Here is a 16,508-nt window from a genome sequence, read left to right as displayed (position 1 = left end):
CTCTGTAGACATTGCAAATGCACCTGGCTGCATTCCTGTCACCTGCTGCAGGTGACCTTGCCTTAGCACTAGTGCTGGACAACATGATCTCCAGAGGTCCCTTCCAAACCTAACAATTCTGTGATTCTGTGAATTAAGGGCAAAGGTTTTGATACGTGACTGAAACAGTATTCTAATGGCATGCAGGGCAAGCAAGGCCTGAGGAGACTTTTAGTGAGACATTTAAAAACCAAAAATCCCTCAGTAAGATGTACCCAACTGTCTACAATCCACAGCAACAAGCCTAAGACGCTCTGGAGCTCAATAGCTACTAGATAGAAAACAAATGGCTAAGTGCCCAAACTTGGATACAAAGTTAGAACAGACTTAACATTGCGAATTTTACGCAACTTAAGTTTTCAATTACAAAGAACAAGGGCAACAGAAAACAGAAATCCCAAACTAACTTTCAATTTTTTTTTTTTTTTTTTGCATAGAAGTGGAACATTAATCAAGTGGATGAATTGTGAAATCCAAGTTTTCAAGTGAAGAGAAACAAAGACAATTGTTTGAGACCTAGAAAACCAAGAAGAGAGCTTCAGATTACTGTCAGAGTAGTATCTTAATTGTGTCATGCCTCATGTAACCCAGGAAAAAGATTTAGTAAAAGAAAACACCGTAAGATTGAAAGCAGCATCCCAATGCAGGGAAAGATTTTAAAACATCAATGTTACAAATTAGTAACAAAAGGTCACAGAGTACATGTAGTGAACACGTGTTTTAGACAGTTTCCAGCCACTGGTCAGAAGAGGAAGTACTTTAAAGATAGCAGCCAAGCACATCATAGATTTTTAGCTCTCAAAATGCCTGAAAAGCATCCAAAAGTGTTTGGAAAACTTTGTGAAAGCCAGTATTTCTACAGTGATTGTGGATTTTTGATCACAAACAGGGTTTGGCAGGCAAGAACAGACAAATGGCAAAACAGAAGGTTATGACTGTAAAGGTTTCTCTGTAAGGCAAAATTTCTTAGCAGCATTAGGCAGCAGTAAGCAAAAATATGGGAAAAAGAATGGGGGAAATAATTTTAAGTTTAAATTAGTCCAAGGATATCTCTTCTTACACTGAAGCCAAATGGTGATAAGTTAGGTCTCAGCTTTCCAAAAATAAAAGGGACTCAATTTTATGCATTGGAACATACAACACTGCATGAGATGTAAGCCCACTTACACACCAGAGTCCTCACCAGGCACCACAAATTGATGAAAATACCAAAAGTTGTTGTACTACAAATTGCTACAATCTATTTTAAAAGTTATATTCCAGGCAGAAAAAGCCATTATTATGTTAATGCAATTGAACTTACAGAGTTAAGCTGCCATCCTTCACAGAGACCCCACAGATATTACTTCACAACAGCAGACTTATTACGTTAGCAACACACCATTAATAAGGAGCCAAAATCACTTGGCTCATGCTGGCTTGAGCATGGACTGATATAAGCAAAACCGAGCGAAGGAGCAAAACAATTTCATGCTCTGCCATGATAAACCATTATCAGCTACCCGGCATTTAGAGTTAAAAATGCACTGGCACTAGTTTTCTGTAAAAATTTCCACAAGTATTTAAAGGTAGCCTTTTTACACACATCCAACATTGCTTTTTTCACAAATAAAGGATGTTCAAGGGAATAAAGGTTATTCAGTAGTATCTTTAGAAACTAACAGTTTCTCATCTTGTCAACTGAGAAGATGAGTGGTACTCCTAGCAAAATCTGTAGGAAACACACGCTGGCAAAATTACACTAGACTAAGAGAAGAAACAAACCCCTTCCTAGGTTATCCAAATTGCTTTCGAAGGGAAATGCAATAAAAATATATGATGGACATAAGATATTTATTTTCTGATTATTTAGAAGGATCTACTAAGAAGGCTTAAGAAGTCACTGGGATCTCTGCAGCAGCATAATGTTCCAAACTAGCCCGTTCTATTAGAGGGCCGATGCCTAAAACTGTAGATGGAACAAAGGTTTTTTTCCTTTTTCTGAAAGAAAAAAATGCTACATGATGTAGAATATTACAAGAGGAGGAACATTTAAGCACTAGAAAATGCTAAAGCAATGAAGTAGAATCAAACCAAACTCCTCCTGTGATACAGCTATTCCAACTTAGGTATGAACACAGCATCCTCACTGAGTGGTAGTTGGAGTGGGAATAAATAAACAACCCCCCCACCCCCATGAACCACAATGCACGCAGAAGTTCTCAGATATCTGAGAATGCTGGATGATTTAGAAGAGTAAGTTACTGTGTCTTGGATGCTAAAAATTAACCAAGTTGGCCAGTTTTCTGTACACAATAGGCTTAAATACAATCACTTGGCTGATGTAGAATTAAACCTGGAACTAGGTATCTCACAATTGTAAGAGAAGAAGAAAAACTATTTGCTTTCACAAATACCTCATACAATGTTTTTCATAAATACTATTTCATTAATACTTCAGTATTCAAGCTCACCTTACTAGATTCCTAAAAGAAAAAAAAATACTATCCCACTCAAAACCACCAAAACCTAACACATCCATTTCTAGACTTCCCACTTTCACACAACACTTGTATGGATTCATTTGATCAATGATAAGCCTCTGACCTCTTGAATTTAATCAGAGCACTGCATCCCTATTACATCCTGATCTAAGACTAGTCCATTTGCTGACCAGGAATGAACAACTGCCTTTACTGACTCCCTATTTTGTCAGTGTTGTTTCGTTGCTTTTAGTAGAAAATAACAGTCAAATCAAGTTAAGCATGTTCTGTTACAGCCAAACATGTCACCTTCTGTAACTTTTATTTCCAATCAAAATTACAGCAAAGTCCTGATGAACAAGAAGTTATCTTTGCATCCCTATTACATCCTGATCTAAGACTAGTCCATTTGCTGACCAGGAATGAACAACTGCCTTTACTGACTCCCTATTTTGTCAGTGTTGTTTCGTTGCTTTTAGTAGAAAATAACAGTCAAATCAAGTTAAGCATGTTCTGTTACAGCCAAACATGTCACCTTCTGTAACTTTTATTTCCAATCAAAATTACAGCAAAGTCCTGATGAACAAGAAGTTATCTTTGTTATCGGTCTTTAGGAGGATTAGGGTTCTTGCGTCTTCTATGATACCTAAAAGAAAAAAGAAATGTTGCAATGAGTGCAAGCTGTGGACAGGCTTTATTTTTGTGGTATTTCTGCTCTCAGAGAGTGAGCTGAGGTTACACAAGGAAGTGAAATACAAGATACACGAGCACAATCCATCACCACTCATTAGATGTCATCTCTGTTGTTTGTGGAGTTACATAATGCTACTCATTTCTATTGCTACATCTGCTACAAGCATGCAATAATCCAATCAGTTCTACAGCTGAATAGGCACAAAGGCTGCTGTTTATTCTTAATCCTTTGTGTGAAGTTAATTTTATTACATGGTCAGCCTTGCCTTTGGCTAAAACGATTGCTATAGAACAAAGATGTTCAAAGGAGCTGTGCCAGACTGTATGCTAAATAGTGTAATATTTTGCAGCAAAACTAAAAACCAAATTCTTCTTAACAAATAATGATCCATACTTTCCTCATAATTATGCATGCTAAACAGGGCAGATCCTGTCTGATCTTCATCAAAGTGACAACTACCCTTTAGTCATAAGAGTCCTATCTTTCCATTCCTTATATCTACTCCCAAAGCACATTAATTAAAAAGTTTTCTGTGGACAACAACAACAAAAAATTGTCTGTATTATGTCTCCATAGCTATAAAATTCGCAGCTCTTGAAAGATGGCATAACATGGAGTGGAAGGGTGTAACACAAACCAGAATGCTGCTTGTTTACATTAGTATACCTGAATGTCCAGAGTTCCTCTTTAAGCTCAGTCATGTATATGTGCACCTCTCCTCCTCCTCCATTTCTGAATTCAAGGCACACCGAAGAGCACTTTTCACCATTCCAAATGAAAAACTTCTACTACTCGTAAGTCTGAGAATCATCCCATTGAGGTTGCTAAGCAATAGGCAATGCATATTTCCAAGCTGTATTTGGTTATGTCCATTGAGGGTATTTTACATATTAGATTCTGTTATGGAACTTGGTAAATGACTCAAAGCAGTAGCTAACTGGATGTATGAGAAATTTCTACACTGTCACATATTTTACAGAAAAAACGTGGCAAAGTCTATCAAAGGAGTAGTGTTAAAAAAACCCTCTAATTAAATACAGTCTTCCATTCACCCAACACTGCATTGAAAATTTAATGTAGCAGCCCAAATGCTAGAGGTATCTTCTCTGACATGACTCATCCTAGGTTGAATCTGGTCATTAAATTATTCCTGTATTTCCCTTAACTTCCAAAAGGAACAAACAAATCGAAAATACTTACTGTCCCACAGGATACCAGCGATGTTTTGTTGTGTAAAACATTTTGCTGAGCTCTTCAATTGTAGGACCTCTACTGTTCTTTAGCTCTTTTTCATTCAATCTGGACTTTAAAACTTGATCAAGGTTTTCTTCTTTATTATTCACTGGATCGGGCCGTGGTATGGGCTAGCAAAACAGTAATGTATATATATGTCCTGTTTCTCCTTGTTTTATTTAATTGATTAAGTAAAAAAGCCAAGATACATAAGAGTAATCTGTAATGCTATTTAACAGCTGAAATGAAAAAAAAAAGCAGAAAAATACCTGCAACTGCACTGGCTGTTCATTGTCCCCACCTTCCCACCCCGAATGAAACCATACCACTGTGGAGCAGATGTCTAGACACATCTATTTACACTAGGTTCTACAGCGGATGACCCTACCCCTAAAACCTGCATTCCTGTAGTCATTATTGCAGATCTCAATCCTACAATTCACTAGCTGAATAATGAGCTTCAGTTCTACTAACACAGAAGTATCCACACCATTCCCAGTCAGAATTTTAGCAACCATCATCATTGCTAAAAATCTTTTAGAGGACATTTACCTTTGAGAAGATTGTCACTTCCTAATTTTTTATGCAACAGGTAAGACCAAGTTGTTTGTTTTCAATTGGAAACGTAACTACTACCACTATTACAAATATTTTCCCTTGTTTTAGCCTTTTACCTGTTTTTTCTTGAGATATGTGCAACTGACAGATTTAAAAATACTGCTATGTAATTTGCAGGCTAAAATGGTTTAGGTTTCAATGGAGAATTTTCAGATTGGGTACTTCAGCAACACAGCTGCCAGCTGCTGTATTTTACTAGCATATGAGAACTGGAAATTCAAACAAAAAGTGTACACTAGAAAAATTTATCTAGATGTTAAACCACAACAATAGATTTATTTTCATCAATGTAAAGAACACATTGATAGATAAAAATCTATCTATTGATAGATAAAAATCAATATTTGAAGTTCTTTGTGGCTTTTATGAACTCAATGCTGAATGGAACTTAAAGTTTTAGTTGAAAACAGTAGCAGCAGTATTTTTTGGTATTCTCTTGGGTGGTAGGACACATGAGCCATAACCTGCATTCCAGTCATCCTCTCTGAATAGTATCTGCATAGACAGACACTATTTTCTCTGTAGTGCACAAGTGTTTTAGTGCCCTTGTTTAATTCTACTAGAGCTTCTGCATGCTGTGATACCTGAGCTTTTCTCACCCTGCAACCTTCCCTCAATTCAACTAGGAGTAAATTACTCCTTGTGGCAGCAGCTATATTCATCGGTCATTTACTTCACAGATGTGCTGATCATGTACTAAAAAGTATTTCAAATTAAAAAAGATGCTGTAAAGACTCAAACCTATGAACTACTAAATGCCTTTACAAGAGTAAGAAATACAAATGCGCACACTTGGACATACTTTTGTATGCTCATATGGAATCTCAAGCGAAGGGTGGTAGCAGACAATTGTCTTCAAATCGGATGTCACTGCAAGTTCCACTTTGCTATAAAAATAAAAAAAGTCTCATAACTTTCAGAAGTACTGAACAACTGAGCAGTCCAAGTCCCAAAGAAAACTGGATTTGACCCTGCATTTATGAATCCTTAATCATCTTCTATAAAATAAGGGTCATAAAAATTTGATCCTAACCTCCAATTTTTTATTTCCTTAGTCATCTTTCTTTTTCTTTTTCGATGGAGAGGAAAAAAGGGCTAAAATGAATTATTAAAACAGCTGGAAATATGAGTTGAAAAAAATCGTAAACAATTAAATAGTGGCATATAAAACTCTAAACAGATGGAGATAATGATCTCTAGGACAGCACAGCTTTATAAGATGTATGGCATCTGTAATGAAATACCAGGAAACAAAGCTCTGTTTGGGGTTCCAGATTTTCTATTATGTAAAAAATGCTGAACAAGGAGTCCTACAGAGAGTTTCATTGTGAGAATATAACTTTTCTCACCTTCCTTCCCCTTCCCATGACTTATTTAGCTTCCTAAAACTGTGGATGGATGAATTAATTCAGTGTTTCTCACTACATTTGTATCATCTTTTCCCATTTCTACACAGGTTTCCCATGCAGCAGCACAAAAAATACCTGGACCTTGTCTTAACAACACTCCAAGCTAATTTTGCTCTTCCACAAACAAAACTGCAGGGGTACTGGGAGTCATCAACATGCTTAGAACAAGTCTTGCATGACTTTTCATTACATTGAAACATTAACTTCAATGTAATTAGACATTACTATCAGAGACAGCACTTTAGCTGAAATTATTACCTATATCCAATATTGGCAATAGATGTGTTTGATACTATTATATGACGACTTCAGGACAGAAAGAGAGAGACTAGCCCTGGAACAAACATTACATGAAAAGGCCACACATCAAAGCATGTTTACATACCAATTGTAGTCTTCAGGGAGAACTGAATATGTAGATTTATGGCAAGCATGATACACAGCTCCATCTGCAATAAAAACTCAAGTAAAAAACTCTGATGTAGAAACAAGCAGAGCTGTGCCCAATTAAGAATGTTTACACTTTCAATTTTCATTCTGTTACATGTCTTAATCAGGGATTATAATAATACTCAGTTTTAGATTAACATAACCCAAATACTGTCTAAATAGAAGTTCATTTTAGTACACAGCTTTCTAGCAGTGCAATCAAAAAAACACAATATGCATGCAGCTATGACCTATATTTACCCTCCTAGTTGTATTGTTTTCCAGAGTAAAATCACTGTATGAACAAAATACCTTCAGAATTCACCATTAGGAAAGATCCTTTATATATGTAAAGAACCTTACGAGAGAAGGTCATAATTTCATTCATAGCAATATTTATTATAAAAATTAAAAGGAGGGGCTCTGACTGGATATGTAAAAAACTGTTTTCCTCATGAGGACAGCCAGCTGGGGGGATTGAGACTTAGGCAGGTTTGTGAGTTGTCTGTCCTTGGAGATTTCAAAGACCCAGCAAACCCTGAGCAACCTAATGTGACGACTGCAGAGCTGCCCCGCTTTGAGCAGGAGCTCGGATCAGAGACCACTCAAAGTCCCTTCCCCATGGTTTGATTCCCATTTTTTTAATAGAATCATGGAATAATTTAGGTTGGAAAAGACTTTTAAGATCACAGAGTCCAAACACAAGCCTAATATAAGGTGTTCAATAGCCCCTCACACAGGAATCATCCTGTAGGCATTGCCTTCCGTAACAATGCAGGTATGCATGCCTAAGGAGGGCCTGGGATGTGCCTGGAGTTGACTTCCACTGAGAACCTCCTTCCTTTATTGCCAGAACCATTCACAAGTCCACATGGAAGTTTCTGTGCCCAGTAAAGTTTTGTCAACAGCTACACTTTTAGAATAGAATTATGATCACAAGTCTTCACATGTTCTGAGCTTTCTGTTAAGTCATAAAAAGATTTCAGCTTTATCTGACATTATTTTATTTAGACCATCCTTTAATTCAAATACAATTATTCTTCATGGCTGTTTCTAGCACAAAGAGAAAGCATTCATTGTGTAAAGACTGTGAAGGCTGAAAAAGCCAAGAAGAAACTTTTGTGTAGCTATTGTCCTCTCAGAAATATTTTAGATGCAAACTCTTAAATTCAGAATTACTGTTAGCACTTCCACTCTTCAGTTCTTCTAATTAAACTATTCTTAGTTATTAAGGAGTTGAGTTCTGGTAAACTGCAACTAGTTTGTATTTCTTCCTAAAACTTCTTTCCCTTCCTTGCCCACTTATCTCTAAAATGTAACATGTCTATTCTATTTTCTCCATTACTGTCTTTTCTACCACCTTTCCTATCTTCCCTATGTCTTTCTACTGACATCTAAAACACGGACAAAAATCTAAGAAATAGTACTGCCTGTTTCTACTTCTTCTCTTTTTATGTTAAATAATGAGATTTTACTATAGCCTTTTCTCACTACTTTTCTAAGTCTGAAAAAATAAATTTAAATCTTCAATGATAATCAGTGGTAAGAGGGTAGTATTTACAAGCTAATCAATAAATTTGGGGAGCATACTGTTTGGACCATGAAGGCTTTAAAAGCACAAAAAAAGAAAAACAAATAACGATATCCTTTAGATTACTGATAGAATAGAGCACAGACTAACAGACTTGATTCTGGTCAAATAGAAAAATCAATTCCATGTTTCCATTACTTTAAACAGTACAAGAAAGAGGTTCTCAAGGAACAAATTTTAATATAGGACTTGACAATTTCATCACTACTTACTCTGCAGTAGGACCTGCTTACAGGTTGCTGCTGAACGCATCCAAAGGAGGCTGGACCATGCAGTTCTAAGTGACATTGCCACGGTGACAGCAGAGGAAACCAGTCCTGGACAAGATGGAACTCAAAGAACTTTTTCTCTGTAGAACACCTTCTGAAAGAAAGCAGTTTCATAACTACTCAGGATACAAAAGACTTAAACAATTAAATTTATTGAATATCTTAAGAAAAAAAAACTGTGCAACATAATTCTTCATTGTCAATTGTTTAGAAGTCCTTATCACTTAAGATAATGGTACCTGTCTCCTTAACAGTCAAAAGTAGCACAAGACATTATTTACTGAGAGGGAGTCTTTGAAGGTTCAACTTTAAAAAAAGCTTCCATGCCTGTGCCTTCTCACAGGCTTTTCTATTGGTACTCACACACACAAAATTTGCATCCTTCCTTCTGCACACCCCATAATATTACTCATGAAATAGTCTTTTTTTGTTAATAATGTAAATATCATCATCCAGTAAAAAAATAGAAATACATATAAACTACACTTGCTGTAGTTAAAAAGCTCTCTAAATGCAGTTATCAGTTTCATCCATCTCAGCAACACACCTGAAAACTCAGAAACTCCATTTAGAATACCTTAAATGTTACCCAAAATTTCACAGAAGCAGGACACCTTACGTTTTCACTGTCTACTGAAAAAAAATTGCTTTAAATAGAAACTTTTAATGAAACCTAGAAAAACGTAACTGGAAACAGTTTAAGGACATACACCAAAAAAAAAAAAAATCAAACCCCCAAAAAAAAAAACAAAACAAAAACAAAAACCCAAAAAAACCCAAAAAAAAACCTCAAAAAAACCCAAACAAACAAAAAAACAAGAACCTTTTAAAAGTACTTCGTATTTTGGGCTTCAGAACACCACCAGAATATGCATTTTCCAATCTCAACATATAATTATTCAGCATTCTTTTTATTTGTGCCAATGCTGCTGAAGTTAGGGCAACACCAGAACCTACAGAGCTGCTTATAACTTGCCCTCAGAAGCTCATCAACAAAAAGGGTGCAAGGAACGCGGCGGATCTCGGTCCAAGGACAGGGGTCAGCCCGTTCCCAGCCCGCTCCCGGTCCCACTGCGAAGACCGCTCCAGTCTGAATGGGAACAGTCCCATCCCTGCGACAGCGCCCAGGAAACGCCAACGCCTGTGCCAGCAACACGCGGCAACATCAAACCTGAGGCTTGGAACCAAAGAAGATATTTAGCACTACAAACAAACGAAGTCACATATCCGTCAAAGCAGGCGAAAGAGTACCCGTTATGAAAGACCTGAGCGTGCCGCACAGGGTTCAGCCCCTCCGAAAGAACGCAGAGTCTCTCCGGCCTTGCCCGGCGCTCCCCCGCGGGCACCGCCAGCCCCGCGCCAGCCCCGCGCCGGCCCCGCCGGCGGAAGCGGCGCCGCGCGCCCGTTCCGGCTCCGGCGGCGGCTCGGCCCGCGGCACGCCGGGACTCGTAGTGCGGGCGGCGAGGGGGCACCGGCACCGCCTCCGCCCGCCTCCCCTTCTGCCCTCAGCGCTGCTCCGGCACCGGCGACGAGCCCCGAGGCTCTCCATAATAATATGGATGCAGGAAGGGCTAGGCCGGGCCGGCCTGGCCGGGCCGGGGGAGCAAGCGGACACACAAACACAGATTCACGGGATCAGGTTGGAAAAGACTCTGAGATCATCCAGTCCAATCGTTGACCCATCTGCACCTTGACACCCAGGCCATGGCAGTAAGTGCCATGTCTGGTCATTTCTTGAACACCTCCAGTGATGGTCACTCCACCATCTCCCCGGGGAGCCTGTTCCAATGTTTAACAGTCCTTCTTGTGGGGGGATTCCTCATGATGTCCAACCTGAACCTCCCCTGGCTTGAGGCTGCTTCCTCTTGTACTATTGTCCACAAGAACCCAGATTCCTTACCTGGTGTGCAACAAGCCAACAACTGGCCACTGTGGACAACACTGTCACAGGTTGTCCAACCCCCACCTTATTACAACCTCTTTTCAGGTAGTTGTAGAGAATGAAGAGCCCCACCTGAGCCTCCACCAGGCTAAACACCCCCAGCTCCCTCAGCTGCTCCTCATGGGACCCTTGGTCAAACTCTGCTCACTCTGGTGGGCCCCGTGCTAGGAGAGGTTTGGGAGCTCAAACCCACACAGGAGGCACTGAGGCAACCTCGGCATTGGCAGCAGCTGTTCAGCTGAGGGAGAGGGCACAACGCCCCAGCAACAGGCAGCAGTGCACCTGCTGGTCCTGGGAATGTGCCAACATGCCATAGTCTTATATTAGCTGTAAAATAACCCCCTCTAATCTCATAATTCAAAGGGACACCTTTAATATTATTGGTTATTTCACAAGCTTGCAAGCATAGCCTGCTTGCTTTCCAGGTTAAACTACACAGTGGCTGCAGCAGCTTCCTCTGTTCAGCCAGCCAGATCTTCACAGTACCTGTAAAAATCTCCCACAGGGAAGGCCTGTGAATTTTATGTAGATGAAATTGCATGTTTCCAATATTCGAGGCATACGGAAAACTCACCTGAATGTCCCAGGCACACTGCTGCTCTGGGGCTACTTGCTGTACTTCTTTCATAGACTGAGTCACAAAGTGTTTCAAAGAAAAGGTTATATTTACACCACATTGATAAAAGACAAGAAGAAAAGACAAAAACCAATTGTCTGACCTGCTGCTCTAGTATCTGAAATGGCTCCAGGACTTTGGCATTTACACATCCACAAAGCCTCTAAGTCACATCAGCAGACTGTATCTCCATTCCTGTCATAGCATTACCTTTTGGAGACTCTTGGTTAGTGTCTCCTGGAAGGCTGCAACCTCTTCCAGAAAGCTTCCAATGATTGCATCTTCTCTGATCATTGACTGTGGTACTGCAATTTTGTCCTCTCATCAGTGAAAGCCTCACAATTTCAGCAGTGTTTAACTTTGGTCTGTAGTTGCAGAATTGTAGTTACACTGATAACTTCCAGCAGTAGAGGAGAAATATAGCCAGAAATCAGTAGTCAAGAGCTGATCACTCCCAGTAGCACTGACAAAGGTTTCTTCTTGAATATTTTTCTGTACAAAGGAAGATGGAAGACATCCATTTTGGGGCTCCCCGCAATATTACATCCATTACACCACAGAAAAAGGGGACAGAGATGGGCCAAAATGTTTTACACACTACTTAGAGAGATGCAACCAAGGTGAAAAATCACAGCACCACCACAAAGCTCCTCTAGATTTGTGGAGATGAACTCACTTTGTCATTCCAGCAAGTTTCTGTGTGCAGATACAGAAGCATCTGATCGGGGCTCACGCACCAAACAGAAGCAACACAGTTCTATGTATTTTCTGCTGTGTACTACCTCATGATTCCCACAATGAAATCCTTGTACTAGGATGAGGGCAGCATCCTATACAATGAAGCAATCACCCAATACAAGCAAGACAGTGGTTCTACTGATGGACAAATAAAACACTTTAAGGATTTTTAAACTCAAGGACAGTGCTGAAAAAATAAAATGGTAATAAACTGTCTGAAGCAAGTGCACTCTGGAAATTAGAAGAAAGGAATGAATCTTCATTTAAAGAGAGAGCTTCAGGAATATCTTGTCCATAGGCATAGTAGGGGTAAAAACAGTTATTTCCAAGTCAGTCTTGTCAGGAGCAATTTGTGACAATGTGGGAACTGCTCAGGATTCTTGACTTTCTCCTGCTCAGCTGCAGGGTGACACACCTGTATGCAAATGAAATGTGTGCTACTTGTGAGTGTTTGTGTGTGAGCCTCTTGCAAGTACATTAGGCCTTTATTTCCTTCCTGGGAAATACTAAGTAAAATTAACTCTGACTTTTCTTGAAGATGCTTTTGATTTAATTGTCATAGATTTAAAAGATTGCTTAAACTCAGGGATGATCATGACTGTGGTTGACAACTCTGATTCTTAGCTGTTTTCTCAAAAGGGCATTGTTCACCCATGCAGGAGACAAAAATTCTTTGCTGTGCAGTGGAAAATGTGAAATTAACTCTCTTCACAACTGAAGACCACTGTAAATTTCACCTGTTTCTTTCTCCAGTGCAAGACACTTTAAAAAAATCTTCTCTATGTGGAGCTGCAACTCTTAAAAATAAATTTAAAACCTCCCTAGCCCCTTAAAAATTGTCTCCCAATACAAAATACTAAATCTTGATATGCTTGAGTATATTAGTCGTGATTACAATATAACACTTCTGTGGTTCTCCTACATTACTGTTTCCTACATCAATTTATTTGCTTTATTAAAGACAATTTTTTACTCCTCAGTGCCATTTGTACTTCCTGAGGACTACATACAGACACACACTTGCAGATACGTGTGCTCTCCTCAGACACAAGTTTGAAAAAGTACAGTTTCTAATGTTCCTGATGAATGTGACCAAAAGGCTCCTAATATTGTGGGATATTGTAGGTTGGTGGCTGTAAAGAGACTGTAAAGATCAACAAAAGCTTTAATTTGAAGCTACAGTCTATACTGCTTGTTTTCAGTTACATACATTTTTTCTGTAAGGATTTTATTCTGGAAATATGCGCTTTTAGAACATCCCCGTAATGACAAATCTTGTAACTTAAAGCCTACTTGTGAAAAGTTGCAATTGAAGGTACCACAGAACTTTTATTTTTATTTCTTAAAAACTGAACCACATACCCTGTTAGACTTCCAGGCTATTTTTAGGTGGTTTCTATAAAAAGATTTTTAGGAGATAGTAGATGAGGTCTACCCCCTCCCTGACGCATAATATTCTGCACGTGTATTCTTAGCAGCATGTTCTGACAGATTACAGCTTTCTAAAGGGAGATGGCAATTGCTTAAGGACATCTCAGAAGCATGACTACACATTTCTCCAGCATGTCTGGGGATGGGGTTATTAATAACTGCCAAGGTCCTTGCTTGCCTCAGCAGCTTGTAGACAGCAAAGGGGAGACTTGCTCAGTCTGTATTTGCTCAACAGGTTGTTCTTTCCGTTACCTCTGGAGATACTGTGGAGGCACTAATGCTGAGTTCCAGACCTCTGGGACTTCATGTCTCTGGAAACCTGGAAAGTTTTGTTTCTAGGTTGCTCTCTTACTGAAGATAAACCATCAACCTGCTATTACTCCAACAGTCAATTACAAACTTCTCCAGGAAATGCTCCAACTGATCAGATGGCTGAGCTATAGTTAGGCTGCAGACGCTATGTAGTGATGAAGGCAGGACTATGTTGGTTGGCTCTGTTTTAGAAGAACAAATTTATAAATCAGAGATATCATCTGCACTGGTGTGGGTTTTGTGTGAACAGTTGCACACACACACACACACACACACACAGCCCTTCTGAGAAATGGAAAACTAGGACCTGGCTGTTCTAGCTCTTTTTCTGCAGTGGCATATTTAGGAAATTGTTTCTTAGGAAAATCATTCAGGCTAGATCATCGGCAAACTGAATATAGTACACATTTATTGTTTTCATATAAACCAATGTTTCAAAATATTCCTAGGAATAAGCATTTGGCTTCTTTTATTTCCTTTTAAACTGGCAAGATACTACACAATCATACCTAGAAGTGGACCTGAATTTGTGAATGGATGGATGTGTTTCATTGCAAAGTTGTGTCTTAACAATAGGGATAGATGGTTCTCCACTCCTGAAATGCTGTATCTTAATTTCTATGAGGCTAACCTAAAAATGTAGAAGTCAAATTTCTAATGAGGCTCTGTAGTTTAGTTATGGTCTTAATTTTCAATTTTCCCAAGTTATGTTGTAGACAGACAGATTTCTGTTTTAAGTCAGTCTGTAAACATCAAGGCTTATGTCAGTAGGCCTTCTTTATTCTTTAGCATATCTCACACCATCTCATCACTGGTCCATCCTGTTACTGATAAGGAGGAAGCTGCAACTGTAAATAACCGACGACAAAACTACAGTGCCTCAGCAGTCATATGTAGCCTAAATAATTTGTGTTCCTGTTGATTACCATAGTTCAAGGAAACAATATTGTCTCTATTCAAGCAGCCACTTACTGAAAAAAAATCAAAAATTATTCGCTACAATGAAGGCTCCTACTCATAGGAACCCATTTTGATGTTCTAAGTTGGTAAAACATATAACTGGTGGGGTTTTTTTCTTCTCTCAGTACAGTTTCACCCAGTCCTGCCAGTTTAGATAATTCTGAAGTTGTCCAATGACACTTTAAATTATTGCTGAATGAAAAACACTGCACTTCTGTGCCTTACTTTCCTCCTTTGTACATAGGCATCATAGCAACTCTTGTGAAATTACTCTGGGATATTTTGAAATTACTCTGAATATTTTTAATATAAAATTTTGATATTACTGTGAATATTCATTCTGTATGTGTACATACGTACATCTGGTTTTTGCTGTAGAACAGATTTTCTACAATACTTGGCAAAAATATAGAAATGCTTTTATGCAAAAATAAAGAATCTGGAGTTTGAAAGAGAGTTGTAATTACAGTAAAACTTCTATACGATTGCAAAGAGGGCTATGAGGAGGAAATAAGATTAGTCAGCCACAGGTTCAGCTGGCCTGGATGCACCCACTCAGTGAGTAATTCGATGGTAATTCGATGACAGCAGAAGCTGTCACAGGAAGATGGTCAGCAGCTGTGTTGAATTGTTCTGGGTATATTAATTGCCTAATTGCAATTATTTCTTTACCCTCCCTGGCTATAGTAGCATTATAGAACACTTTGTTGGTGAATAAGGTGGTTGCCTAACTTTGTTCTTGGAACCACTGTAATCCCGGCAATGATGTGATAATCACAGATTTGTGGGAGGAGGACTGTGCTCTCCATCCTGGCCTTTGCAGTGATGCAGTGGGACAAGATCAGCTCAGCCAACAGAACAGGTCACTGCTGCGGGAGGGCATGGTCCTACACCTGCACCATCTCGCTCTGTTTCCTGCTGCTTCTCTTGTGCCAGCTCTGATGCCTCAGTGAGCTGGTCAGAAGGGTAACTTGTCAAAAAAAACCCCCAATGACAACCCCCTATACCCCAGTAGACACATACCAATGAAAAGAGTGGATCAGCAATGCAGGGCAGGGAAAGGGAGCAGGACCTCAGTGTTGCCTGCAGCTTCTCCAAAAGGCTGAGGGGCATCCAAAGCTGAATTAATTACTCATGGATACTACGGGGTGCAATTTCACTCCCACTTCTATTACCTTTTGTTGTCTGGGGCTTGCCAACTCCACTGTAAGACAAACCAATTCACCAGTCCAGCAGAAGACTAGATGGAATGGCTGTCTTTCTGCCAAGTTAGTATTGCATCAGCTCAACAGAATGAACAGTGGGGAAAATGCCATGTGTAAGGAAGGAAGGTAGGAGTGAGGTGGGAAAGGGAAGAAAGAAGTCCTCTTTTTAAGAGATTGACTCAGCTGTTTGGTCTAACTTAACCTCAAGTATGTGCTTTCACACTATCCCTAATGCAGGGGACTATAGACAGTCTTTTTCTCACACCCTCAGGCATGGGTTCCAGTTCTCTTGTTTATGCTTCGCCTGTAAAGCTGTGTGGCTGCCTGTGGTTCACAGCAGCTCACTGCTCACCCAGGATCCATTTGTGCTTTTGATCAGCTCATCTTAGGTGAGATCATGGTGTGAGCTGAGGGAACAGCAGTGTGTGGCAGAGGAGAAAGGCAGCAGCCCTCTTTAGCAGGAAAGCAAATAAAAAGTGGCGTGCCCTTGACATGAAACTAGACACTCAACAACCCCCACTGTGGAGGCAGGCCTTGGTGGAGTTGGGCTGTAGGAAATT

General features: G+C 39.6%; 1 protein-coding gene across 1 annotated transcript; it reads right to left on the bottom strand.

Annotated features, from left to right (window-relative positions):
- Positions 1-3,032: 3,032 nt before the first annotated feature.
- MRPL42 (mitochondrial ribosomal protein L42) lies at positions 3,033-10,120 on the bottom strand. The gene is made up of 6 exons (XM_068190387.1): positions 9,996-10,120; positions 8,688-8,838; positions 6,841-6,904; positions 5,849-5,933; positions 4,396-4,559; positions 3,033-3,147 (listed from the first exon to the last, which is right to left on the bottom strand). Exons 2-6 carry the CDS (start codon positions 8,761-8,763, stop codon positions 3,102-3,104), a joined length of 435 nt encoding a protein of 144 aa, XP_068046488.1. The 5' UTR covers positions 8,764-8,838; positions 9,996-10,120; the 3' UTR covers positions 3,033-3,101.
- Positions 10,121-16,508: the final 6,388 nt, after the last annotated feature.

Source organism: Anomalospiza imberbis, chromosome 5, assembly GCF_031753505.1.
Source record: "Anomalospiza imberbis isolate Cuckoo-Finch-1a 21T00152 chromosome 5, ASM3175350v1, whole genome shotgun sequence".
Lineage (NCBI taxonomy): Eukaryota > Metazoa > Chordata > Aves > Passeriformes > Viduidae > Anomalospiza > Anomalospiza imberbis.
This window is presented reverse-complemented; position numbering and strand designations above follow the sequence as displayed.

Coding starts and splice junctions, on each gene's coding strand:
- MRPL42 (XM_068190387.1), bottom strand. CDS start 8,763: ATGTCACTTAGAACTGCATGGTCCAGCCTCCTTTGGATGCGTTCAGCA. Junction 6,905..8,687: donor TAAGCAGGTCCTACTGCAGA/GTAAGTAGTGAT, acceptor TTTTTATTGCAG/ATGGAGCTGTGTATCATGCT. Junction 5,934..6,840: donor CTCCCTGAAGACTACAATTG/GTATGTAAACAT, acceptor TTATTTTTATAG/CAAAGTGGAACTTGCAGTGA.